Below are 23,223 nucleotides of genomic sequence, written 5' to 3' on the forward strand. Positions count from 1 at the left end.
ATACGGCATTATGTGGAATAAAATGCAAATCACCATTTTATTGAGATGAAATAGGTGAAAGGATAATTTGAGGGCCAAATATGACTGGCGAAATGATTGAGATAGTTTGTCATATTAAGATAAAGAATAAAATAAGCACAAGATAGACAGAAATCGTATGCTGATACGCGCCGAACTAGGTTAGATTTTAAAGTAGGAGGCAAAGTCTTCCTAAAAGTATTACCCTCCAAGGGAATAACTAGGATTGACGTAAAAGAAAAGATTACACCACAACTTGTGCGACCATATGAGATTTTAGAAAATAGGCCCAATAGCCTATAGATTGGTGTTACCGCCAAGTTATGAGAATGTCCAATGTTTTTCACATATCCCAATTCAAGAAGTATGTTTTGGATCCAAATGACGTGATCCACCCAAAACGAAATGGTCCTTAGCTCAAATTTGAGCTATGAAGAAAAGCCAAAAGACATCTTGGATCGTTAAGAGCAACCGCTTAGAAACGAGTTCATCACTTTGGTGAAAATCCATGGAGACATCATGGATAAGAAGAAACTACATGAAAATTTGAAGGTAAGATGCTAGAAAGATATCAGAACTGGTGCGATAATATGCAAATTTCGGGACGAAATTTTTGTTAAGGGGGGTAGTATGTAGTAGCCCGCTATTTTATTTTATGATTAAGATTAGTAAATGCGATATTTAAATTATTGCATCCTCAGTTATTTTTAATCCAGTGATTAATTTCCTGTTAAGTTAGCCTAGATATTTGAATTTAATGCAATTGCATGTTATGATCGCAATCGAATTATTGAGCCAGTCAATAATTTATAATTTTAGATTTATAACTGACTTAGTAAAGTCAAGTTATTTTTGTTTTTTTACTTGCAATAGAAATATCATTTCTATGTATTTACCTTTATCACTCGAGTCGTGGATTTATTTCAGCTTGTGAAGTGAATTAAATCTACAGATTTAATTTAGATTTATTCTACAAGTCACGATGTTAATGGATGAGAAGTCAACAATCAAAATATGAGAATTTTTAGAGTATTTTGTATTTTTAGCAAGACCCGAGATTAATAACATATATAGATTTACCAACAGAGAATGATTTATTTTATTCATCACATCACAACTTTACAACTTATTATTCACTACATCCCTATTTCCTACCTACTACATCAAGAAAACAAACCAAACTTCCTACCTACTACATCAAGAAAAGAAAAGGGAAGGCATGCGTGTGGGAACAAAATCAGCCATTTTAGTAGACTACTCAAGTATAGCCATTAATGCACTCCTTCAAATAAACATATCAGCCAACAACACTTTTCATTCATTCCCTTAGACACCAGATTTTAGACACCAGATTTGAGAGAGAGTAAGATGATTTCTGCTGCCAAACCTTGAGAGGTAAGTCTTGATTCGAATTTCCTCCATTCCTCTTTAGTACCTCCTGAAATTGTCAAGAAACAATATTTGCTGTTTCAGCTTTCATCTCATTGAATCCAATCAACAACATCAGCTACCAACACAAAACAATTGCAAGGTATCTATACTAAGCTCCTTTATTTCGAATCCAGTTTGCATATCATCCAACAAGTATGTTATTTTCTAAAGAATTCAGAATAAGCATAAATAACATAATCATTTTTCCCATATAGAAACAACAGACTTCACTAACACAAGATTATAGAAAAACAAGAGCTCACTAGACTCATGAACAATAGCTTTAGAAATCTCTTTCCCTTCCACGAGAATCATGAAATCCCTAAGGTGTGAAGATGATTCATATTGCATAATAACCATAGCGTTTAAATTGACTTAGCATTTTTGGGGAAAGGGGAGAGGTACTTTGCTGTACCTGTTTCTGTAAACCGGGAGAGGGGTGACTTCCTGTTCCGTCAAACCGAGGGGAAGCAACGATGGTGAAGCTTTTACTGTCTCGCCCGAAGTCGAGTAAGGCAGCGGCCTTTCGCGATAACAGGTCGACGATGACTCTCACCGAATCACAGAGCGGCGACGCCTTGTGGAAAGAGAAGCTAGGGCTCAATTCTTTTGAGTTTGTGTATTTCTGAAATTGCGGAATTGAGAGGAGAAACGATGGTGCGTCGGCCTCACCATAGCTCGGAAGAACAACAGCGGTGATTCGTGGTGCCTTCACCCAGCACTGACAGCGATGGAAGGAGCCGACCTCGTCGGACCTCAGAACGGCGTCAGAAGCGGCCCCGCTCGCCGGTTACTCGGTGACGGCGGTGGAGGCGATTTCTGATTTGGGAAATTAGGGCTCACCTTCTTTCTACCTCGCATCTGTGAAGTGAGAGGAGAGACGCCAGTTTTCAGGAGACGGCACAAGCCGAAGAACGGCGTCGACTCCGCCGGAATATCTGAAGCGTGATCGAGCCCGGGAAGTGGCGGCGATGTCGCCTGAGCCGAAGGAACCTAGGGCTCGATTGGGTTGCTTCGTCGAGACTGAGGAAGGTGAAGACGGCGAGAGAAGAGGACAGACGATGGGTCGGACTTCAGAAGGCGGCGATGTCGCCGGATTTTCAGAGCCGAGGTGACGGCGGCGACTCCAGAAAAGAGCTAGGGCTCAATTTGTAAAATGTGAAGGGGAAATCGCAGAGGAGAAACAGAGAGAGAGGGGTGGAGTCAGGGGCGAAAGCAGAGCCGACGAAGGCAGGCGACGACTCGCCGGAGAAGGTCACCCGCGGCGGTAGTTTTCAGGTGAGAGGAGAAGGCTGCGTGTGCAGCCGTGAATGTGAGAAGAGAGATGGGAGATGGGTTGTTAGATTGGACCTAAGAGTTATTTGAGGAGTGGGCCGAAATTATGGTAATTTGGGCTTCTTTGTTTTTGGGCTAAGGAATTCTTATATGGATTAGCAATGGGCTAGCATTATTTAATTATTTGGGCCCAGACTGATGGGCTGAAAATGCTAGACTTCTTTTAATAATTTGGACTGCTTTAACTATTGAGCCCAAGTAGAGATTAATTATAGATTTGTTAATCGATGAATTAGACTCAATTATTTTTAATTACTGATAAATTGAGACGATGTTATTAATTAGTAAGCGGGCTAGAATATCCTAAGAAGGGTGGATTAATTAAGATTAATAATCCGATATCATAAGACGAGCTTTAATCCAATAGTTAGATTATTAATTAAAGGAATATGAGTCATGCATATTTATTTTACGCATTCTCATTTATTTGAGAATTTTCATCGAGTTAAGGTTTGACCTTATGTTCTCGCATTAAAGGTTAAGCGCAAGAGTAAGAACTAGTCAAGGGGTTACTGAACTGTAGCAAAGCTTTGCTATCAGGTGGGCATTACTTTCATATATATCAAATGAGTTTAAATGTTACGTTCAAGCAAGTTATTTCATGATAAAATCTTTGAGTTAAAGTTATTTCAAGTATTGTCTTGCCATAAAATGTTTAAATTTTAGTATGATATCTATCTGCTTTGGCTTTGCCAATGATGCAATCGAATTCGGGTCCTGAGCAGTTGATAGCTATCCTGCCAGGACTAGTGTACACCAGTGACCGTGAGTCATCTAGCGGGTTGGCCGGTCAAGTGTCCGTGATAGGTGGCCACCTCTCCGGCACAAAGTTCCAGATATGATAGATTACAAGAGAACTTAGTCTGCAGACGAACTTTAAGAATCACAAATGAATTTAGTAAGCTTGGACCTTTTAGCCAAAACTCCCTTGCTGTACTGTTTATGATGGCATGACAATTTATAGTTTTTACGCAATGATGTGTATATTTAGGCATACGTGCCCACTGAGTACTTTTGTACTCAGCCCTGCATATATTTCTAAATGTGCAGGTTGAGCAATGGCTGATGAAGATGAAGTGATGAGCGGAGCTTTTGTCATGAGTTTAAAATGGACTCTTGGATACATGTCTTCATACATGTAATCAGATTATGTTATTCCGCTGCATACTCTCAAGTAATATGTCTTTAAGCTAAGTCGGGTTCATCCGAACTCACGAGTTAATCGAGTCCTTGTGACTAAACAACAGTTATCTTATGATTGTCCCTCCTTAACAATGATTTGATTTCGAGCCTTCATTATTTATTCACCCCCTTTCTATCCCCGCTTCTAATCTCCCTCCCTTAGTCACGGTTTCCCCGATTTAATTATCCTTAATTAGGTTCGGTCGTGACACGTAAAGCAGGGGCGGAGCCAGGGGGGCTAGAGCCCCCCAAATTTTGAATTTTTTTTTTTTTTTATAATATGTCTAAAAATGTTGTTATTATTATTATTATATTTTTATTTTAGTAAAAAAATGTCTAAAATGTATTGAATGCCCCCAAAAATATTTTTAGTAAATGTTGAACTATATTATCTATGAAAATGTTGTTATTATTATTATTATAGTATTTGTATTTTAGTAAAAAATGTCTAAAATGTATTGAATGCCCCCAAAATTTTTTTTAGTAAATGTTTTGAACTATATTATCTATGAAAATGTTGTTATTATTATTATTATTATTATTATTATTATTATTATTATTATTATTATTATTATTATTATTATTATTATTATTATTATTATTATTATTATTATTATATTTGTATTTTAGTAAAAAATGTCTAAAATGTATTGAATGCCCCCAAAAAAAATTTAGTAAATGTTTTGAACTATTTGATATATGAAAATGTTGTTGTTATTATTATTATATTTGTATTTTAGTAAAAAATGTCTAAAATGTATTGAATGCCCCCAAAAAAAATTTTTGTAAATGTTTTGAACTATATTATCCATGAAAATGTTGTTATTATTATTATTATATTTGTATTTTAGTAAAAAATGTCTAAAATGTATTGAATGCCCCCAAAAAAAATTTTTGTAAATGTTTTGAACTATATTATCTATGAAAATGTTGTTATTATTATTATTATATTTGTATTTTAGTAAAAAATGTCTAAAATGTATTGAATGCCCCCAAAAAAAAATTTCCGGGGGCTACCGCCCCCGAACCCCCGTAACAGTTCAGCCCCCCCCAAAAAAAATCCTGGCTCTGCCACTGCGGTAAAGTATAATACTCTGCCACTTTATGTAACAGCCAACGCAGACGGTGGAATCCACACAACTGAGCTAAATCACATCTCTAAATTGGAAGTTGTTGCTACCTGCAACGGTTTAGTTCTGGAGTTGGAAGCCAAAGGTTACTACTACATCCGTCGTCTTGTGATTGTGAATCCTGCAACGAAGCAGTCATTCCTCCCACCATTGCCTACAGGCGTAGCCTATGACCTGTTCCTGTATGGTTTTGCATACTCTGCAGCTTCCTCGGCGTATAAAGTGATTGCAGCGTACACTGTTTGTCAATCGCCACCAGACCTAATAACTGACTTCAGTCTTCACGTGCTCACTGTTGGAATCGATGAATTGTGGAGGCACGTCGAGGTTCACCACCTCCCCCACCATCTCAGGCGACGTGTCATCGCCAACACTCCCTTGACCAGTGAAGGTTTCGTGCACTGGGGAAGGGGGAGGTACTGTGTGACGATGGATGTGGAGACGAAGATCATTACACTGAGTGAAGCCCCTTATGAGTACCATGAACGCGACTATTATTATCTGTCGACTGGGAGGTGTCTGTCGCTCCTGGTTGCGTGTGGGGATCTGTCGTGGGAGGTTTGGGAGATGAAGGCAGAGACGGGCAAGTGGAGGAAGGCGCTGCCCAACACTACTACAAAAGTTTACATACATAACAGTACATAGATAACGGTTTTTTTCAAAAACCGTTATGTATGAGCGCACTTTTAGGAATAGATAACGGTTTTTCAAAAATTCGTTATCTATGTAGTGTTGTCTAAATGCATAGATAACGGTTTGAACAAATGCGTTATGTTTATGCGTTATCTATTAGTTGCATACATAACGGTACTACAAAACCGTTATGCCGACCGTTATCTATGAACATCTTTTTATAACGGTTATTTTAACCGTTATATATGAGCGTCTTAAGACCGTTATCTATTATTTTTAATATTTAATAATATTATAAAAAATCAAAACCCTAACTCCCATCAAATTTTCCCCCAAATCGGACCTGGCTCTCTCTATCTTCTCCATCACGCTCACCGCCGCAATCCTCTCTCTGTCCGTCTTCCCACCGGCTCCGGCGAGGCCGTATCCGGCCGAGGGCGCCGCTCCTCGACTACTACCTCCCATCATCCATTTTTCTCTCTCAAAAATCACGGATGAAGACTAAAGGGGAGCCCTAATTTCCTCCCCAAATCAGGAATCGCCGCCGCCTGAGCCGAAATCCGGCAACGCAGCGCCCTTCTCTTCGGCGTTGTCGATGCCGCCATGCCGAAGGCTTTCTCCTCCCCTTTCCCTTCCAATTTTGAGCCCTAGTTTTCATAGAAAGAAATACCGCCGCCGCTACAACTGGAGGACCAGCGAATGGTCGGGCTTCATCCATTCTCTTCCTCTTCTTCTCTCTGAATCTGGCGCTGCCGACTGAGGAATGTCGATGAACGTCGTTCACTGCCATGGTCTTCGAGATTCGGGCGAGTGGTTATCACCTCCGCTCTTTCGTTACCTCTCTCACTCACCCTCATGAACAGATCTCCCTCACACATGAGGAGAATATAAACTGAGTCCTAGCTGTCTCTCGACTCTTTTGGCTGTCTTTTTGGCTTTGTGTTTGTGTGTGTGTTTGCCCTAATATTTTGGTTGATTCTGGGCTGATTTTGATGGTTTTTAAAGGCATATGAAGCGGAATTGGAGTCAATGGCGGTGAGACTGGAGGAAGAAAATGATATCATGTTGAAAGAGAAGGTAATTCACTTGTTATTTCCTTGAATTGATCTCAAAATTCAGAGTATCTCAATAATATTAATTTGTTGAGCTGAACTTAGGTTTCTAGCTAGATTGAGATTCTGCTGTCTTGATAACTCGTTGTTGAGCTGAACTTAGGTTTCATGGTTCAAGTAGTCAATTTCCAACCTTTGCTTGTTTCATGGCTTAATTTCGTTTTCAAAATAATTTAACACGCAGATGGATTAGCATTATTTCTATATTTTCTATTATTTCTTCTATACATTCTTGATAGGCTTTGTGCATTATATACCAATAGAGTACGATACATGTTTGAGAATCCTCTAAAAACTAAAGGTAGGATTCTTAATCAGTAACAGTAACAGCAAGCTCGGCATTGTGAATCTGTAGCTAGTTGATTCTGTTGATTTATTACTAATCTATACCAGACTAGATCAGTAGCATGAGTTTGCCCAATGTCATAATGTCAGCATCATTAGGTGGCAATTTTGCAAAAATTAGAGGAGGTTGGTAGTTCAGTGAAGGTTAGTAAAGTTACCAATTATCTGTATATTCAATTCTATGTGTTTGTTTTTGTCATTCTTAATTTTTTTATGCTTTTAATGGTTTTTGTAGCTTTCATACATTTTGATTTGTCGTGTGTTTTTAATGATCTAATCACTAATCAAATCACATCATTAAGGTATGGTAGACCAAGTTGAATGACTTATCTTTTACAAACATGATATAATTGAACACTAACTGCTCTAATTTGTATTCAAAAATTTCAGATGCTTGCTTCCTTACAAAATGAAAACAAGATCTTTTTGTGTCAGGGTCCTTTCAACAATGAGCAGGAGGTATCTTTATTATACTTTTTTGCTTGAGTTATATAGTTGGAAAATAGATGCTATACCCATAGGTAGCTAACTTGAGTTATACTTTTTGTGAACCTCCTTAAATATACATTGGATTCTTCCCGGATAAGAATATTAATATTTTTCATATTCAATACTGTGGATATTTGCAGGTTGGATATCACTAGGACTAAGCACACCCAATATTCTGTATGTTGGTGAATTTAATGAAATTAAGATGTTGGTGGTCTTGTAAATTAATGAGTTGATCAGTGTCTGTGTGTTTGTAGCACTTGGCCTTGTTTCTTATAAAAAAAGAGCATTTTGGTATTTGGAGAGGAACAAGATGCTATTCTCTTGTGTCTTTTTGAGCCAGCAACTTAACCCTAATGTAGGTATACATATATAAATCCATTCACAACAGAAAACTAAGGCAACTTGGTGTCTTGCTATGCGAAGACGGACTTTAGCACCTGTATCCTATATTCTGCAAACTCATTTTGATTTTTCGTTAATGATAGCTAGATATCTCTAATAATGGTCTAATATTTAGTGAATAACATGTATCCTCTGTGACAATTAGTTTGAATGTTAAGATACTTTAGCATTTGACATTCTATTTTTGTTAAGTTATCCTTTACATTTGTGGGTTAGTTTAGATGACATTCTATTGGACATTTTTGGTATATACTCATAGTTACAATGTCGTTGATTCCGTGAGCAGGAATGATATATTTATTGTTTGAAGTATATGGTGTTTTTGTATTTGTTGTCAAGTTTGAGATTTGAATAGTGTCCCTGTGGCTGTACGTGTAGCATTTTCTATTTGATATCATTCTCCTTGTTTTCCTAAGATCTTTGTACTTGTACTATTTGTCTCTTTATCCTATGTTCTCATTTGCTTTACTTTATTCAGGATGAATGTGCTATGAACTTTATCACAAACTGGGTCAAACTAGAATTATGTATGTGAGTGTGGTGTGTGCTAGAAATCAAGATGATAATTTCTTAGCACAATATCATATTATTTTCCAAGTCCATCACATTTTTTATTGTTATTAATAGTGATATGATTTTTCCATACCCTTTTTTGCAGTTAGATAGCAAGCATGAAGCTGCTAATGCGTATGCTGATGCAGCTCATTGCTACAAAAAGTGCAATATACAAGGTGTGGTTACTTTTTGTTTGGCTGTGTAATTCTCTATGTTTAATCATATATGATTTTGTGGTTGATATTTCCTGATACTCATGATAAATAGTTATTTGGATCATATATTCTCGTCTTGTTTCATTTTCCAGTTTGAATTGCTCTAACGTTAGTTTCATGGTTTGCAGAGTCAATTTCATGCCTGGAGGAATCTGTAAATATCTTTCTGGATATTGGAAGGTTTAATATGTCTGCAAGGTATTATAAGGTAAAAGATTAAATGTTTGCAGATATCTGATTTTCCAATTCTTTCTTTTGAATTTCACGTTAGCCACCGAGTTGGTTCTGTTCCATATGCTGAATTTTTCAGCCTTACGTAACAAAAATAGTTCTCTGTATAAGGACATTGGTATGTTATTAGTCACCGTTTAGGCATAATCTTGATTCTTGAGTATTATTACAGTACTTAGAAGTAATTGAAAGATGGTAATTTGAGATATCTTAATATGCAGGAAATAGCTGAGTTGTATGAGCAAGAATAGAACTTGGAGTAGGCTATCATGTATTGTTTTCTGCTCTGTTTATATGATACAGTTTTAGGATGTTGAAGGAAATATAATTTTTTTGGTATTGGTGTTGATGAATGTTTTAGCAAAGTTGATTCAATTTGATAGATTATGATCTTGTTTCTTTTCTTTTTTTTGAATACTTTGAGTTATAATGTTCTGCGGAGGAACCCTTAGGATCCTTATGATTATAAGTGGCTAACTTGCATGAGGCTTCACTGGTTAAGAAAAATGAAGTTGTAAATATACTTCTGTGGGAAATATAGTCTTCTCTCTTTGTGATTGACTAATTGATGTAGTAAGTTACATAATGCATGATGTATTGATTTATGTAGTAAGTTACATATAGTTTATACTTAGCTTATCAAGTGATGTTACTTTCAAGGTATTAGGAAGATCAAGATGGAGATGAGCGCGAAGGAAGCCTTTGAGAGGTCGATGAGGACTTTGTCGGAGTAGATAAGCCAGGAAGTGAATCGAAATATGTAATGATCTTAGATACTTGATACTTAGTTCATTCGGATGATAATGTACGAATATTTTGGATAATATATAATATTATTATTGTTGATTTTATCATTTTGTTGTTTTAAAGTTATTTATTTATTTCTTGATATAAATAACATAAAAATTGAGAAAAAAATATTAAATATTTAAGATAATGGTTAAAATCGTTATAAAAGGTACAAAAAACCGTTATCTATGTCTTACAAAGATAACGGTTTAAACCGTTATAGAAAGTATAAAAAAACTATTAACTATAATATGGAAAAAAAATATTATATAATACATAACGGATAAATTCTAATACATAACAGTGGAAAACCGTTATCTTTGTAAGAAAAAGATAACGGTTTAAACCGTTATAAAAAGTATAAAAACTGTTAACTATAATATGAAAAAAAAAATATTATAGAATACATAACGGATAAATTATAATACATAACAGTAGAAAACCGTTATCTTTGTAAGAAAAAGATAACGGTTTAAACCGTTATAAAAAGTATAAAAACTGTTAACTATAATATGAAAAAAATATTATTATAGAATAGATAACGGATAAATTATAATACATAACAGTCGAAAACCGTTATGTATAATCAATATAGATAACAGTTTCATAACCGTGATGTATGTGTGGTTGTACTGTTATCTTTTCCCTTCATAGATAACGGTTTTTAAACCGTTGTGTATGACACCTATAATAGATAACACCACTATACACAACGGTTTTTTTGCTCATAGATAACGGATAAAATCCGTCATCTATGAGCGTTTTTCTAGTAGTGCAACGTCGACTTGGGAGCTCAGAAATGCAGGATTCAACAGTTAGCTCCTAAAAATGCTGGTCGAGTTCTTGTGCCACTTGGTTGGGTTAAATATCCACAGGTTTTGGCCTTCTATTTTGGCGCCTATTTTTCTGGGAAGCAATGGCGGCCTTGCATTTTGTACAATCTTGATACGCATCAACTCCACTCCATAGAGCTACCACAATCCTATACTTGTGGTTATCATGCTTTTCCTCATAAAAATAATCTGATATGGCTCAGTTAAAAGAGTATTATTTGAGTTCGTTAATTCAAAGTTAGGATGTATATTTTTTTAAATTCCAATTTTCAGTGATAAATATTAATTAGACTTTATAATATAAAATAAAAAAATTAAAAGTGGTACACGATGATACACACTACATGCTGAGACAGAGGATCCCATCTGAAATGCTTCGTTCAAGATGAGTTTGAAGATGAAGTCAATAATTTTCCTTGATTGTTATATGTTACATAATTTGTTTATTTTGGAGTAATAATTAGTTGTGTGTCCTTTTCTTGCTTGCTGTTTTGTGATGCTTAATGTCCTTAATAAAGAATGAAAATCGGACTTCGATCATCTGTCTTTGTGTTGTAACTTGTACGTGGAATATTTGTAACTAATACTTGTACGTAGTATTTATAATAGAGTAATTTAAAAGGGGTTAATTAATGACATGTAAATTATTTAAGTATTTCGAAATTTTGGTCTGGGTACCGCAAATTAATGTGTCATGGAAATACCTACAGTAATAATTTCATCTGATTTAATAATTTCATCTGATTTTAGGACTTTTGACTTAAATTTTTTTATGGCTTTATTATAACACCTTTATTATAATTTTTCTTTGTTGAAAGTTCGTGTATTTTACGACAAATATCTATATGACAATATTGGTGGAAGGGAGAGAGCATTATTATTATTATTATTATTATTATTATTATTATTATTATTATTATTATTATTATTATTATTATTATTATTATTATTATTATTATTATTATTATTATTATTATTATTATTATTAATGGGAGCACAAGCAATTCTAGAATATTACGGAAATCTTCAAACTGAAAAATAGGTAGATGAATATATAAGTGTTAAACCAAGTTTTTTTTTTTTTTTTGAGGCGGAAGTGTTAAACCAAGTAATGAATCTTTTCTTTTCCATCAATTCATATGGTTTCTTTAAATTTGCTTATTTTAATTTTGAATTATGACTATGGTATAAAATAATATATTTATGAATATTAATAATTATATAATTATCTATGGAAGAGGGACGAAATTGGAGGTGCTAAAATGAGGTTTGATTTAAATAAATGTATACGATATTCACTCTAATTAATTTATATATTTTAAATTGTATATATTCGTATAGGGTAGCGCTATTCAATGAACTGCTCTTAGTCTATAATATAAGACTATATTATGACCGTAGATCATATGTAATCAACGGTTGTAATCTCATTTTTTGTGGGTTTTTAGTTCATTAAATAATTGAAAAAAATTCGTACGTATTTTTGACTGAAGGGTATTATTCGCATATGTTGTTCACCTTCCATATCTACGCATATTCAGTTCCGATTTTCACTCCAATACCTTTCATATCTACGCCTATTCAATTCCGATTTTCACTCCAATTAAATCTTCAAACAAAGAGGCGACACAATGGTTCTGGCGGTCGGCGTAGGTGGAAGAAGGTTGTTGTTGCACGTCCTGGTGGAGGGTGGCGCGGTGGTTCTAAATCGCGTAGGCGCGCTGACGACGCGCGGGGTGGCGTCTGGACGACGCGGCAATTGCAGGTGTGGATGGCGGTGGACTGGCGTGAGCTGTGATGGTGGTGGCGCTACCGATCGCCGTCTAGATCTAGCGGCGATGCTGTGTGCAGGAGCAGTGCACGATGAGGAGGAGGCGGCGCACGGCATTCAACCATTCGCTGCCCCCGTGTTCTACCCCGACGACACTTCAGACCCTCCCCCAATCCCCAACTTGGTCGTACGGATCCCCACACAAAAGTCCACATTTTCAGCCCTAAAGAACACGCTGGAATCCTCGCCACAAGTTTCTTCTGGTTCACAAAACATGGTCTCTACATAATACTTGATTGCATGAATTATTTATGGTTTATGTATGAATTATTTGTATGAATTAGTTGTATAAACCAAACGCACATACCTAATTGCATGAATTTTTAACTATTGCATGAATTATATTTAGTTTATGTATGCATTATTTGTAATTAACGACTGGAATTACATTTTATGTGTATTGTATAGTTCATTAAACAAATGAAAAAATTCATAAGAATTGCAGAGATGAACGACCTCCAGGACAATTTAGTTGGCAAGCTGGGATTCGAAGATGTTCTAGATCTGACGACCATCCAAGATCTCCTGGGTCGACTTAGCTACTGGGTTTTGGATGCGTTCGATATCAGGCGTTGCGATGTTATTATACCTAATGGTCAGTCTCTTCCAGTGACCGGGGACGACGTTCAACGGTGTAATGCCCCGCTCTTTTAAATACATATTAGATTAAATATGTGCATTAGTTATAAAATTCTTTTAATTATTTATGGTGATTATTTTGTTCAGATAATATTATTTCAGCAAAAGTCTGTATAAGAGATACAGAGCTGCGATTTAATATTCAGTCATGAATGAAACCAATAATTAAATTTATTGGTTTAACTATACGTTTGAGACTTTGTTTTACCAGTTTATTGATTTAATCAATATTATTAGAAAATTTAGATTTATAACCGATTTTATAAATCGTGTTATTTAAATCAAATTGCTAGAATTATAACTTGAGATCATATGCATAATAATTTTATTATTTCGCGTTATATGTGTTAAGGTATTAAGTCGCGAATTAATTCCGACTTTCACGTATTAAATCTCAAGATTGAGGATTTAATTTATATAAATACGACAAGTATTTAATTAGCAGGAATTGGAAAATTATTACAGAAACGAATAAGAACTAGGAGAAACTAGATCACGGAAAATCAAAATCCTACTACACGTATGTCTCGATTTTTCATCCAACACATCAATTCCTACACTATTCCACCTTCTCCTTCAACGCAACATCATACTGCAACAAGTTTTTCAAGGTCTCAATATCTTCCATGCAATCCAAAAAGCCAAGATATGAGGAAAAGAAGATCACGAAAGAAACAAAATTTTCAAAGATGGCATGCTCAACCTTCCCCTCCAATTCAAGATTTCTGACTTCAAAGATTTGCAGATTTCTAGCAAATCTTATTTTTTTCAAAAGTGTAGATTTGCAGCTGACTTTCCTTCCAACTCCCTACGCCAAAAATTCCATTATCATTACCCCAATTGTCGCATAAATTCATCTATAAATTCACTCGATTGATTCAGCTTCAAATCAAAAAACTTCAATTATCATTTCAGTACTCATCACTCCCGCAAAAGCATTGTAGTGAAAACCTTAATTTCTTCATTGCAAGAGCTCAAGTGAGCTCCCTTCGCCGGACCGTTTATTCGCCGACCGGTCACTAGTGTAATACCCGGGCTTTTGATGACGTGTTTAATTGCTTAAGTTTGAGTAAGTAGGGTATAAGATCCCTTGTTTGATTACTTTGTATAGAGATGAGGAGTTATATGAAGTTTTGTTGTTATATTTTAAAGATGTTGAGATGTTCTTTTGATGATGTGAGGATGATGTGTGATTTTATATCTGTAATTGAGTTTGAGTATTTGAATAATTCGAGATAATTATTTGAATGAGAACGGTGAACTCGGAAGTGAGATCTGAGTCCGTTAAGACGTTTTTGAAATTTTTGACTTTTTGACGATGAATAGTAAAATACTGCTATTTCGTCTTTTTGTCGACTTTCAAAATCTTACGTGCATGTCGTCGAGAAATATTCTTAATTTTTCGATACGAGTCCAATAATGAAAGTTTTTATTTTTGGACGACGAGTGAATAGTAAATCGGGATTTCTCGATAAACGAACCGAGCTCGTTTATCAGAATTTCGAGAACGAGCTTGCGTTTTCTATATTTATATAGAATTACGAGTGTAATGAAAGTGAGTAGGAGTTAAGAGGGTGAGTAACGAAGAATGTGGGTAATTAGTCGTTAAAACGAGACGAAACGAGATATTTAACGACTAACGGGTTAATATCTTAAATATCTAAGGCTACCCCACCAAAACTGAAAGATATTATGGACTAGATTAGGATATATTTGATATATTCTAATACTAAGTAAGACAGTTCAAGTGTGAATTCCTTAGTCGTAATTGTTGACTCAAGTGTGAATTCCTTAGTCGTAATTGTTGACTAAGGAAGACAAGACAATTTAGAATTGTCTTCTTCGCTTATAAATAAGGGAGCTTGGTCTTACGAATCGATATATGAAAATATACGAAAACATTAGCTTAGAGCTTTTGGCTTGCAAACACTCTTAACTCACGTTGATTTTCAGCCCACACACAACTCACACACACTAACACCTAAAACACACACACCATTCACGCATATACCATTTTTAGCTTGAGCTCAAGCTTTTGAGCTCCGATTTGAGCACCGAGACGAGCGCCGATCATCTTTTCGATCACGTATCTAAGTAGGTAAGATCTCTACCTACGTTTTGATGGTTTTCTTTTCGATTTTCGTCGACGTCGAAAAACGTTGATTCTCGACTTTATTTTGAAACGACGTCGGATCGTCGTGAAATTTTAGTATGTTGTTCTTGGGTAAATGTTGAGCATGTTTAATGAAGGGAGTAAGAACGGAACGAACCGTAGCTATGAAACCCATGAGGGCAGCCCCGTTTTTCACATATTAGCTTGTCTTTCGATTTTTGTTTGATCGTTTTGACTTGATATTTGTGCTTAGGGGTATGCTAGAATCGATATATATTAAATTCGTATTTTTCCAAGCACGAAAATTGTATAAATTTTTAGAGTATGATTATTTAAATTCGTGAAGTTTGAGACGTTGCATAATGAATATTATTGCGTATATGTGTTCTACGATATCACATGAGCATGCTAATTGATTTACAATTTATGGATGATAATTGTTGAACGAAATTAAAACTGGAATTCTGTCAAAATTTTACAGCAGTTTCAAGCTTATGTTTCGATGAGTTTTCATTGCTTGATGGCTCTGAAATTTTAGTATGTTTATCTATGATATGTGTATTTCGTTGCTGCAAAATTTCATGTCTTTTGGATGATGTTTGCTATTTTAAAGATATTTTGAAAAATCCTTGACAGAATCTGTCAACTATTGGTAGAGTTCACAAAAACGTTTATATCTATTAATCCATGAAGGATTTTGCATCACCGTTTTTTTTAAACGAAACTAGACTTCAATACTTTTCTAAAAACATAAGATTTCGATTTTTATGACCTCTGAAACAGAGCAGTTTATTATTTCAAAAATGCCCTGTTCTGCTGTCATATTTGTCCAACAGTAAAAGTGTAGGAGTTTCATTGTTTATTTGGCAGATCATATGAACGTTTTCTCTTGTGAAATTTTAACCAAATCTTCAAGGATACCTTTAGTTTTGGCTGATTAAATTTGATGGAATTTTATTAAGGTTTGCCTTGGTTTCTAATGGCCTAAACAAAATTTGCAGAAACTGTCAATCTTTGACAGCCTGCACTAAAAGAGCAATATCTCCAAAAACCTTTAACCTTTTTGGTTAACTACCATTTTTAGAGTGAACTACACTTCATGAAGTTTTTGAGATCAATTGGTATGAGAGTTTATGATGATTGAGTTGGTTGTTATGAATTTTTAAAGATGACACAAAAACAGCAAAACTTTCTAGAAAACAACTTGATTATATTTGTTTTGATGGATGATACGATATGACTAAATGGTGTGAGTTGTGAGAGTTATGATTAACGCACATAAATGTTGGTATCTGACACTCGAACAATTGGTGTCGAGTATAAATGATAGTTTACTGATAAAGAGTTTGATGATTTTGAATTGTTTGGTTTGCGTTGAAAAGATGTCAAGATGTTAAGTTTTGAGTCGAGAGACGAGTTCACGTAGTGAGATTCACGCGTTGAAATCTCGTGGCTGACATTATATATGAATAGGTCATGCCGAAATTTTTAGTGAAATTAGAATTTGAGCATAGTCAATTCTTATTGACCCGTGACTCAAATACATGCCTAATGGAAAGTTTAACTTTCTAATCGGTTAATTAGACGAGATGAGAGCGAATAGATCTGCTAAGAAAGTGGACTTTTCGATGTGTTAAATATTTCTTTTAATTGAAGCGCTGCTAATTATAACATAAGGATGTTATAATTAATGAGTAATGACGAGAGATAATAATTGTTATATTGATTAACAATCAAGAGAGATGAACATTAGAGATACTAATGTTTCATAAAAGAGATTAGATTATTAATCGAGGTTTCTTTTATAACTTCTCACCAATTCTTCATAACGATGAAGGTCCTTTTGGGAAGTAACGACTTGAGGGAGAGAGTGACGTTACTCATTGATACAGAGACACAACGAGGTGGGCATTACTTTTACTATACGTATATAGAGATCCCCTGCGTGTCGTAGGCCTCTTATACGAATGAATGCATGAGATGATTTAACTGTTAATTTCAGTTTTATATATATCTATCAAATGAGTTTAATGTTACATTTGAGCAAGTTATTTCGTTACAAAATATTTGAGTTAAAGTTATTTCAAGTATTGTCTTGCCATAAAATGTTTAAATTTTAGTATGATATCTATCTGCTTTGGCTTTGCCAATGATGCAATCGAATTCGGGTCCTGAGCAGTTGATAGCTATCCTGCCAGGGCTAGTGTACACCAGTGACCGTGAGTCATCTAGCGGGTTGGCCGGTCAAGTGACCGTGAGAGGTGGCCACCTCTCCGGCACACAGTTTCAGATATGATAGATTACAAAAGAACTTAGTCTGATCAGACGAACTTTAAGAATCACAAATGAACTTAGTAAGCTTGGACCTTTTTAGCGAAAAACTCCCTTGCTGTACTGTTTATGATGGCACGACAATTTACAATTTTGAAGCATGTATTTTTATACCTAGGCATCCGTGCCCACTGAGTACTTTTGTACTCAGCCCTGCATATGTTTTCTAAATGTGCAGGTTGAGCTGATGTGATGATGGTGCTGCAATGAGCGGAGTCTCCAGGGTTGTTAATAAATAGTTAACCTGTCTAGAATATGTCTTCATACATATGTCTAGCTACTTTCCGCTGCAAGATGTTGTTGATGTTATAGTATGTTATGTCATACTTTGAGTCTTAAGAGAATGGTTTCATATGATGTATAACTTGATTAATGATATTAATTAAGTTTTATGTTGTCTTTCATAGACTGTTCAAAAGAGTATTAATGAGTAAATACGATGATTTTTCTTAAGTTAAGTAAGATTTACGGTTTCAAATGATGCCCCTTTCTTTCCCTTATTCTTTAACCCCATCCCTAGTCGTAGATCACTCGGCTTAACTATCCTTAGTTAAGGCGGGCTGTGACAGAGTGGTATCAGAGCGAAGGAAAGCTCTGAATTAGAAGTCTTGAGTTTAGTCTAGAATGAGTCACTAGACTAATAGTTATTAACAACCGTGAGCTCAGCGCACCATCACACCAGGCTCAACGAGGTATGTAAAATTTCAAAGTTTATTTGACGTTAAATTTTGAAGAGCATGATGTTGAGGTTATATGATGAGTTATGATGTTACACTTTAAAGGTGCATAGTTTGAGTTTGAGGATGACAACATGATTAATAATGAGTTATTATGTTGTAAGAGCATATGTTGATGTTACATGATGAATCATGAGAGCGTTTATATCATATGATGTTATATGATTGAGGATGCATAATTATGAGTTATGATGTGATGTATTTGAGATGTTTTGTGATGAGAATTGTTTGAGCAGTTGTGATAAGTCACGATGATTTAGATGAAGGAATCTAATGTCATTGTTAAGAGAGATTTTTTTTTTACTAAGTAGAAGGATGAAATGAGAACTTAGAGCTAAAGCTTGAGAGAATTAGCAATTGCTTTAAGTACTTGTTGGTTTGAGTTATGAGTTTGAGTTATGCGCTTGAGTATAATAGCATGATTAATGGTGAGTTATTAGCATGCTGCAATGAGATATTGTACGATATGTTTGAGATGTTTTGTGATGCGAGTTTTGCTCACGTAACCTGAATGGTACTTGAGAAGGTATCATGAGCCATAGTCTTTGGAGATGGCTTTGAGAGAGAATTGTTTGAGTTGTCTTACTGAGTCGCGATAATTTAGATTAAGGGATCTAATATCATTGTTTAGAGAGGTTACCTACTTTGTAAAGATGGGACGAGATGAGAATTTAGATGTTTTGAGCTTGAGTTTTAAGATAACAGTACTACTTAATAGGAGTTTTTCTAAGTTATGTTTTGTTTATTTCTGTTGCTGGAGCCAAGTAGAGTTAGTTCCTAGAGTCACCTTTAAGTTCTCCTTATAGGTTGGCCAGGACTGTTGGCACTGCACGAAAGTGGACTGTTGTGAGATCGAACTCAGGAAAGATCGGATACGAGGACGAGGCGTACAGTATGTGGTACAGAGATACCCTAGCAGATTTTCAAACACATGTTCATAGACTATGAAAGGATGAAAGCCTTATGGTTGTTACTAGACTGGATGGCATCGTGCACCTAGTCCCCGTGCTACCAATCGAGTGGTAGGATTGAGCAAGGAAGAAAGCCACTCAATATGATGGGACATGTCGTCTTGAGCATTGGACCCACAGGAGATGGGATTTATTACAGATACCCAGATTTTCTATGCGGATCTACTGACCGGATGCTTGTTTTCTACCAGGGACTCCAGAAGAGTGTAGTAGATATCGAGTCGATCCTTGAGTATCAGTTACCAAAGATGATAAAATGTTAAACGATAATGAGGATGAGAAGTAGCCGAGGAGGGCTAGAGTTGATGAGGATGAGAAGAGAAGCCGATGTAGGCTAGAGCTAAGGATGATCTTGAGAGTATGCGCGGTACACCCTCGTTTTTGATTAGTTGCAATTACATTGCGATGTATATAACTTACTTAGGAGATACTGGTACTTGAGATTTTGACATGATGATAGATAAGCATGCGAATTTAGTACCCTACTGATGTTAAATAGATGGATGTTCCTAGTGTGCTAAAGTAGCAACTAGATAAGTTAACTGGTAGCAATTACCGTAGGAGGTCCAGACCGAGACATAGTACTATTAATGGTGTCGATTTAGAAGGGACATTACGATAGATACTATGGTTTTTGTAGGGTTTAAATAACCCCTTTATGTAAGTCCTCTAAAAAGAGGCATTCTACTGATGGATATATTAGGTTGACCAGAGTGGTCTTTTTGTTAGCATTTCGTGAGTGCTTATTGCCTTACAGATGAATGTTAAAGTGACCGTGAGGGTTTCCTTAAAGTTGAGTTAGTAAATTGAACTTGAGTTTCGAGGATGCTTAGAGCGTTGGTCGAGTTGAGTTTTCCTTTTGTGATTTCAAAAATGCCTCAAAGATGTCATCAAGAGTGTGATGTGAAGGATAGGCGGGATAATACTCCGCCACCACCACCGCAACATGAGAGGAGAGTCGAAAAATATTGAACTTTCGAAACAAGAGTCTAGAACATAGGACCTTAAGTTTAAGTTTTTAGCTTGCTGGTGTGAACTTAAGTTTTGTTATGTATAGTATGTTGAGGATTTAGAAGACACAGAATTTCCAAGTTCGGGATAGTATATCCCGTGTGACTGGGGAGTGATTATGTTGGACCTGGCCAGTCCGCATGATCCAAATCTCAGTAGACGTGTTTTGGGTTTATAAACCCATGTGTTTCAACTTTCGGTTGAAAGCCAGATGGGTTCTTACTCTAGGTCATTTTTGTTCGACCTGGTAGTTACTTCATTCTACCCTCTGGCCATTCATTTGAGTCTCTTGAACAATTTGTTTTGATGTCATTCTAGGGTTGAACCCTTACAACTTTTGAGTTATCCTAGTAGATTCTTTTAATGTATAAGACTAGTGAGAGGCACGTCAGAGGACTTTAACACCTGAGCAACTGGTAAACTATACTTGAGAACAATTGAAGACTACTCTTGAGAAGTATGTACCAAGGAGTACAGTAAGCAGAGAGAGGCTGATTATCGAAGTTTGATGCAAGGAAAGAAATCGGTTGTAGAGTATAATTGAGAATTCTGTGAGCTATCACGTTCGCTCATCAGAAGATGGATACTGATGAAGAGATGTCTAAGTTTTAAGTGTTAGTTTAAGGCAGGACTTTAAGGTAGTATGGGCAAGTTATTGGATGCACCAGTTAGAATCCTGTTTAATACAGGAGCCTCGCATTCTTTAATTGGTTGAAGCATGTTACCTTCAAACTCGAACCAAAACAAGCTAGTCCCGAGTTGAGAGTAATCACTCCTGTAGGAAGAGCTACTACAGTTTCTCACATGATTTCTAACTTAGAGCTTGAGTTAGGATCACTAAAGATGAAAACAAGAACCTTGCACTTAATGCCTATGTGGAACGTAGACATTATTCTAAGGATGGACTGGTTAGCAGAGAACTTTGCCCCGATTGATTGTAAGAAAAGACAGATAACTTTCCAACCACCTGGGAAGGAACAGACATGTTTTCACGGCATTGATAGAAAGAATAGAGTTCCAATCGTTTCGGCACTTCAGGCGTCGAAATTGGTAAAGAAGAAAGGAGCACAAGCTTACCTAGTTTACTTGAATGATGAAGGAGAATCAAGTAAAAAAAAAAAAAAAAAACTTTGAGGATGTAGCAGTGGTAAGAGAATATAGAGATGTATTTCCCGAGGTCTTACCAGGATTGCCACCAACAAGATAGTTGGAGTTCACTATCGACCTAGAACCTGGATCAGCACCAGTGTCGAAGGCACCCTATAGAATGGCGCCTAAGGAGCTACAAGAGCTGAAGATTCAGCTACAAGAATTGCTCAAGTTAGGTTTTATTAGATATAGTGTATCCCTGTGGGGAGCACCAGTCCTTTTTGTCAAAAAGAAGGATGGCACGTTGAGAATGTGCATAGATTATCGAGAGCTGAATAAATTAACACTCAAGAACAAATATCCTTTACCAATGATAGATGACTTGTTTGATCAATTACGAGGAGCGAGCTTTTTCTTGAAAGTTGACTTGAGATCATATTACCACCAGTTCAAATTTTGACAGAAGGATATACCTAAGACAACTTTTCAAATGAGGTATGAGCACTATGAGTTCATAGTTATGCCATTCGATTTGATGAAGGCACCAGTAGTTTTCATGGATCACATGAATCGAGTTTTCATCAATAACTGGATAAATTTGTCCTAGTTTTCATAGATGATATTCTCATCTATTCGAAGAATGAGCAGGAGCTCCAAAACATTTGAAAACGATGTTGGAAACACTAAGAGTTGAGAAGCTTTTTTTCCAAATTCACCAAGTGCGAGTTTTAGTTGAACGAAGTAACTTTACTAGGACATGTTATATCATCTGAAGGAATTAAAGTTGACCCCGCCAAGGTACAAGCTGTATATGAGTGGAGATCACCAACTACACCTAACGAGATTCGCAGCTTTTTAGGCTTAGCAGGATACTATCAGAGGTTTATTGAAGGATTTTCCACGATAGCAAGACCGATGACACAATTACTTAGAAAATAAGCTAAATACAATTGGAAAGAGGAGTGTGAAAAGAGTTTTTAAGAGCTTAAAGGAAATTGACTACAGCACCAGTGCTGATAGTCCTAGAAATGGATAAAGAGTATACCATCTACGCAGATGCGTTAGAGAATGGGCTAGGATGTGTTTTGATGCAAGAAGAAAGAGTTATAGTCTATGCATCACGATAACTTAGACCCCACGAGATAAATTATCCAACGCATGATTTAGAGCTTGCAGCCGTTGTGCATGCCCTGAAAATTTGGAGACATCATCTCTACGGAGTTAGATGTGAGATTTTCACGAACCACAAAACTTTGAAATACTTTTTCGAGCATAAGGATATTAACATGAGGCAAAGGAGATGGCTCGAATTAGTAAAGGATGTTAACTGCGACATTAATTATCACCCTGGCAAGGCCAATGTAGTAGTCGATGCATTGAGCCGAAAGGTCTCGTCAAAGTTAGGATGTCTTCTCACGAGAGAGGATGAGCTTATAAAGGACTTTGACAAGATGATGATAGAGATGATAAAACCACCAGAGACGATAGCGAGTATTGTTGCGACGATGCCTAGTTTGAGGAAAATGGTGATTGAAGCACAAGGAAAGATGAGACAATGAACAAGTTACGAGAAAGGATAAGAGCATGAGATCTCAAGAGTTACCAAAAAAAAAAAAGCATCAGACAATGCTATTTTATTTGAGGGGAGAATATGCATTCCCCGCGATGATGAACTTAAGAATACGATCATGAGTGAGACTCATAACACGCCTTACACCGCCCACCCAGGAGGCACAAAGATGTATCAGGTTGTGAAAAATAGATTTTTGTGGGACGGAATGAAATGAGACATAGCTTC

At 36.1% G+C, this 23,223-nt stretch overlaps 2 protein-coding genes and 2 long non-coding RNA genes across 6 annotated transcripts in view; 3 read left to right on the forward strand and 1 right to left on the reverse strand.

The window, feature by feature from the left end:
- Nucleotides 1-23,223, reverse strand: part of LOC130994899 (uncharacterized) — an 89,233-nt gene that overhangs the window by 38,925 nt on the left and 27,085 nt on the right. The window lies entirely within an intron of this gene.
- LOC130995031 (uncharacterized) lies at nt 1,350-4,080 on the forward strand. Its single transcript, XR_009092015.1, has 3 exons — nt 1,350-1,549; nt 3,262-3,324; nt 3,835-4,080. It is a non-coding gene; the product is annotated as an uncharacterized LOC130995031 (long non-coding RNA).
- Nucleotides 6,060-9,874, forward strand: LOC130994970 (alpha-soluble NSF attachment protein-like). Of its 2 annotated transcripts, none has more exons than XM_057920188.1 (5): nt 6,060-6,806; nt 7,577-7,645; nt 8,739-8,811; nt 8,979-9,058; nt 9,742-9,874. In XM_057920188.1, the coding sequence occupies exons 1-5, from the start codon at nt 6,759-6,761 to the stop codon at nt 9,766-9,768; spliced, it is 297 nt and encodes a 98-aa protein (XP_057776171.1). In that variant the 5' UTR covers nt 6,060-6,758; the 3' UTR covers nt 9,769-9,874. The 2 variants fall into 2 exon arrangements, with proteins under 2 accessions (XP_057776171.1, XP_057776170.1); XM_057920187.1 differs by lacking the exon at nt 9,742-9,874 and adding an exon at nt 9,303-9,357.
- On the forward strand, nt 15,023-18,384 carry LOC130995044 (uncharacterized). Its single transcript, XR_009092027.1, has 3 exons — nt 15,023-15,271; nt 17,124-17,190; nt 17,796-18,384. It is a non-coding gene; the product is annotated as an uncharacterized LOC130995044 (long non-coding RNA).

The sequence above is a fragment of the Salvia miltiorrhiza genome, chromosome 7 (genome assembly GCF_028751815.1).
Source record: "Salvia miltiorrhiza cultivar Shanhuang (shh) chromosome 7, IMPLAD_Smil_shh, whole genome shotgun sequence".
Lineage (NCBI taxonomy): Eukaryota > Viridiplantae > Streptophyta > Magnoliopsida > Lamiales > Lamiaceae > Salvia > Salvia miltiorrhiza.

What these genes read in the sequence shown, in the direction of transcription:
- LOC130994970 (XM_057920187.1), top strand. Translation starts at nt 6,759, where the DNA reads ATGGCGGTGAGACTGGAGGAAGAAAATGATATCATGTTGAAAGAGAAG. An exon ending in ATATCATGTTGAAAGAGAAG is followed by an intron (nt 6,807 to 7,576) that starts GTAATTCACTTG and finishes CAAAAATTTCAG; the next exon opens with ATGCTTGCTTCCTTACAAAA. An exon ending in CTTTCAACAATGAGCAGGAG is followed by an intron (nt 7,646 to 8,738) that starts GTATCTTTATTA and finishes CCTTTTTTGCAG; the next exon opens with TTAGATAGCAAGCATGAAGC.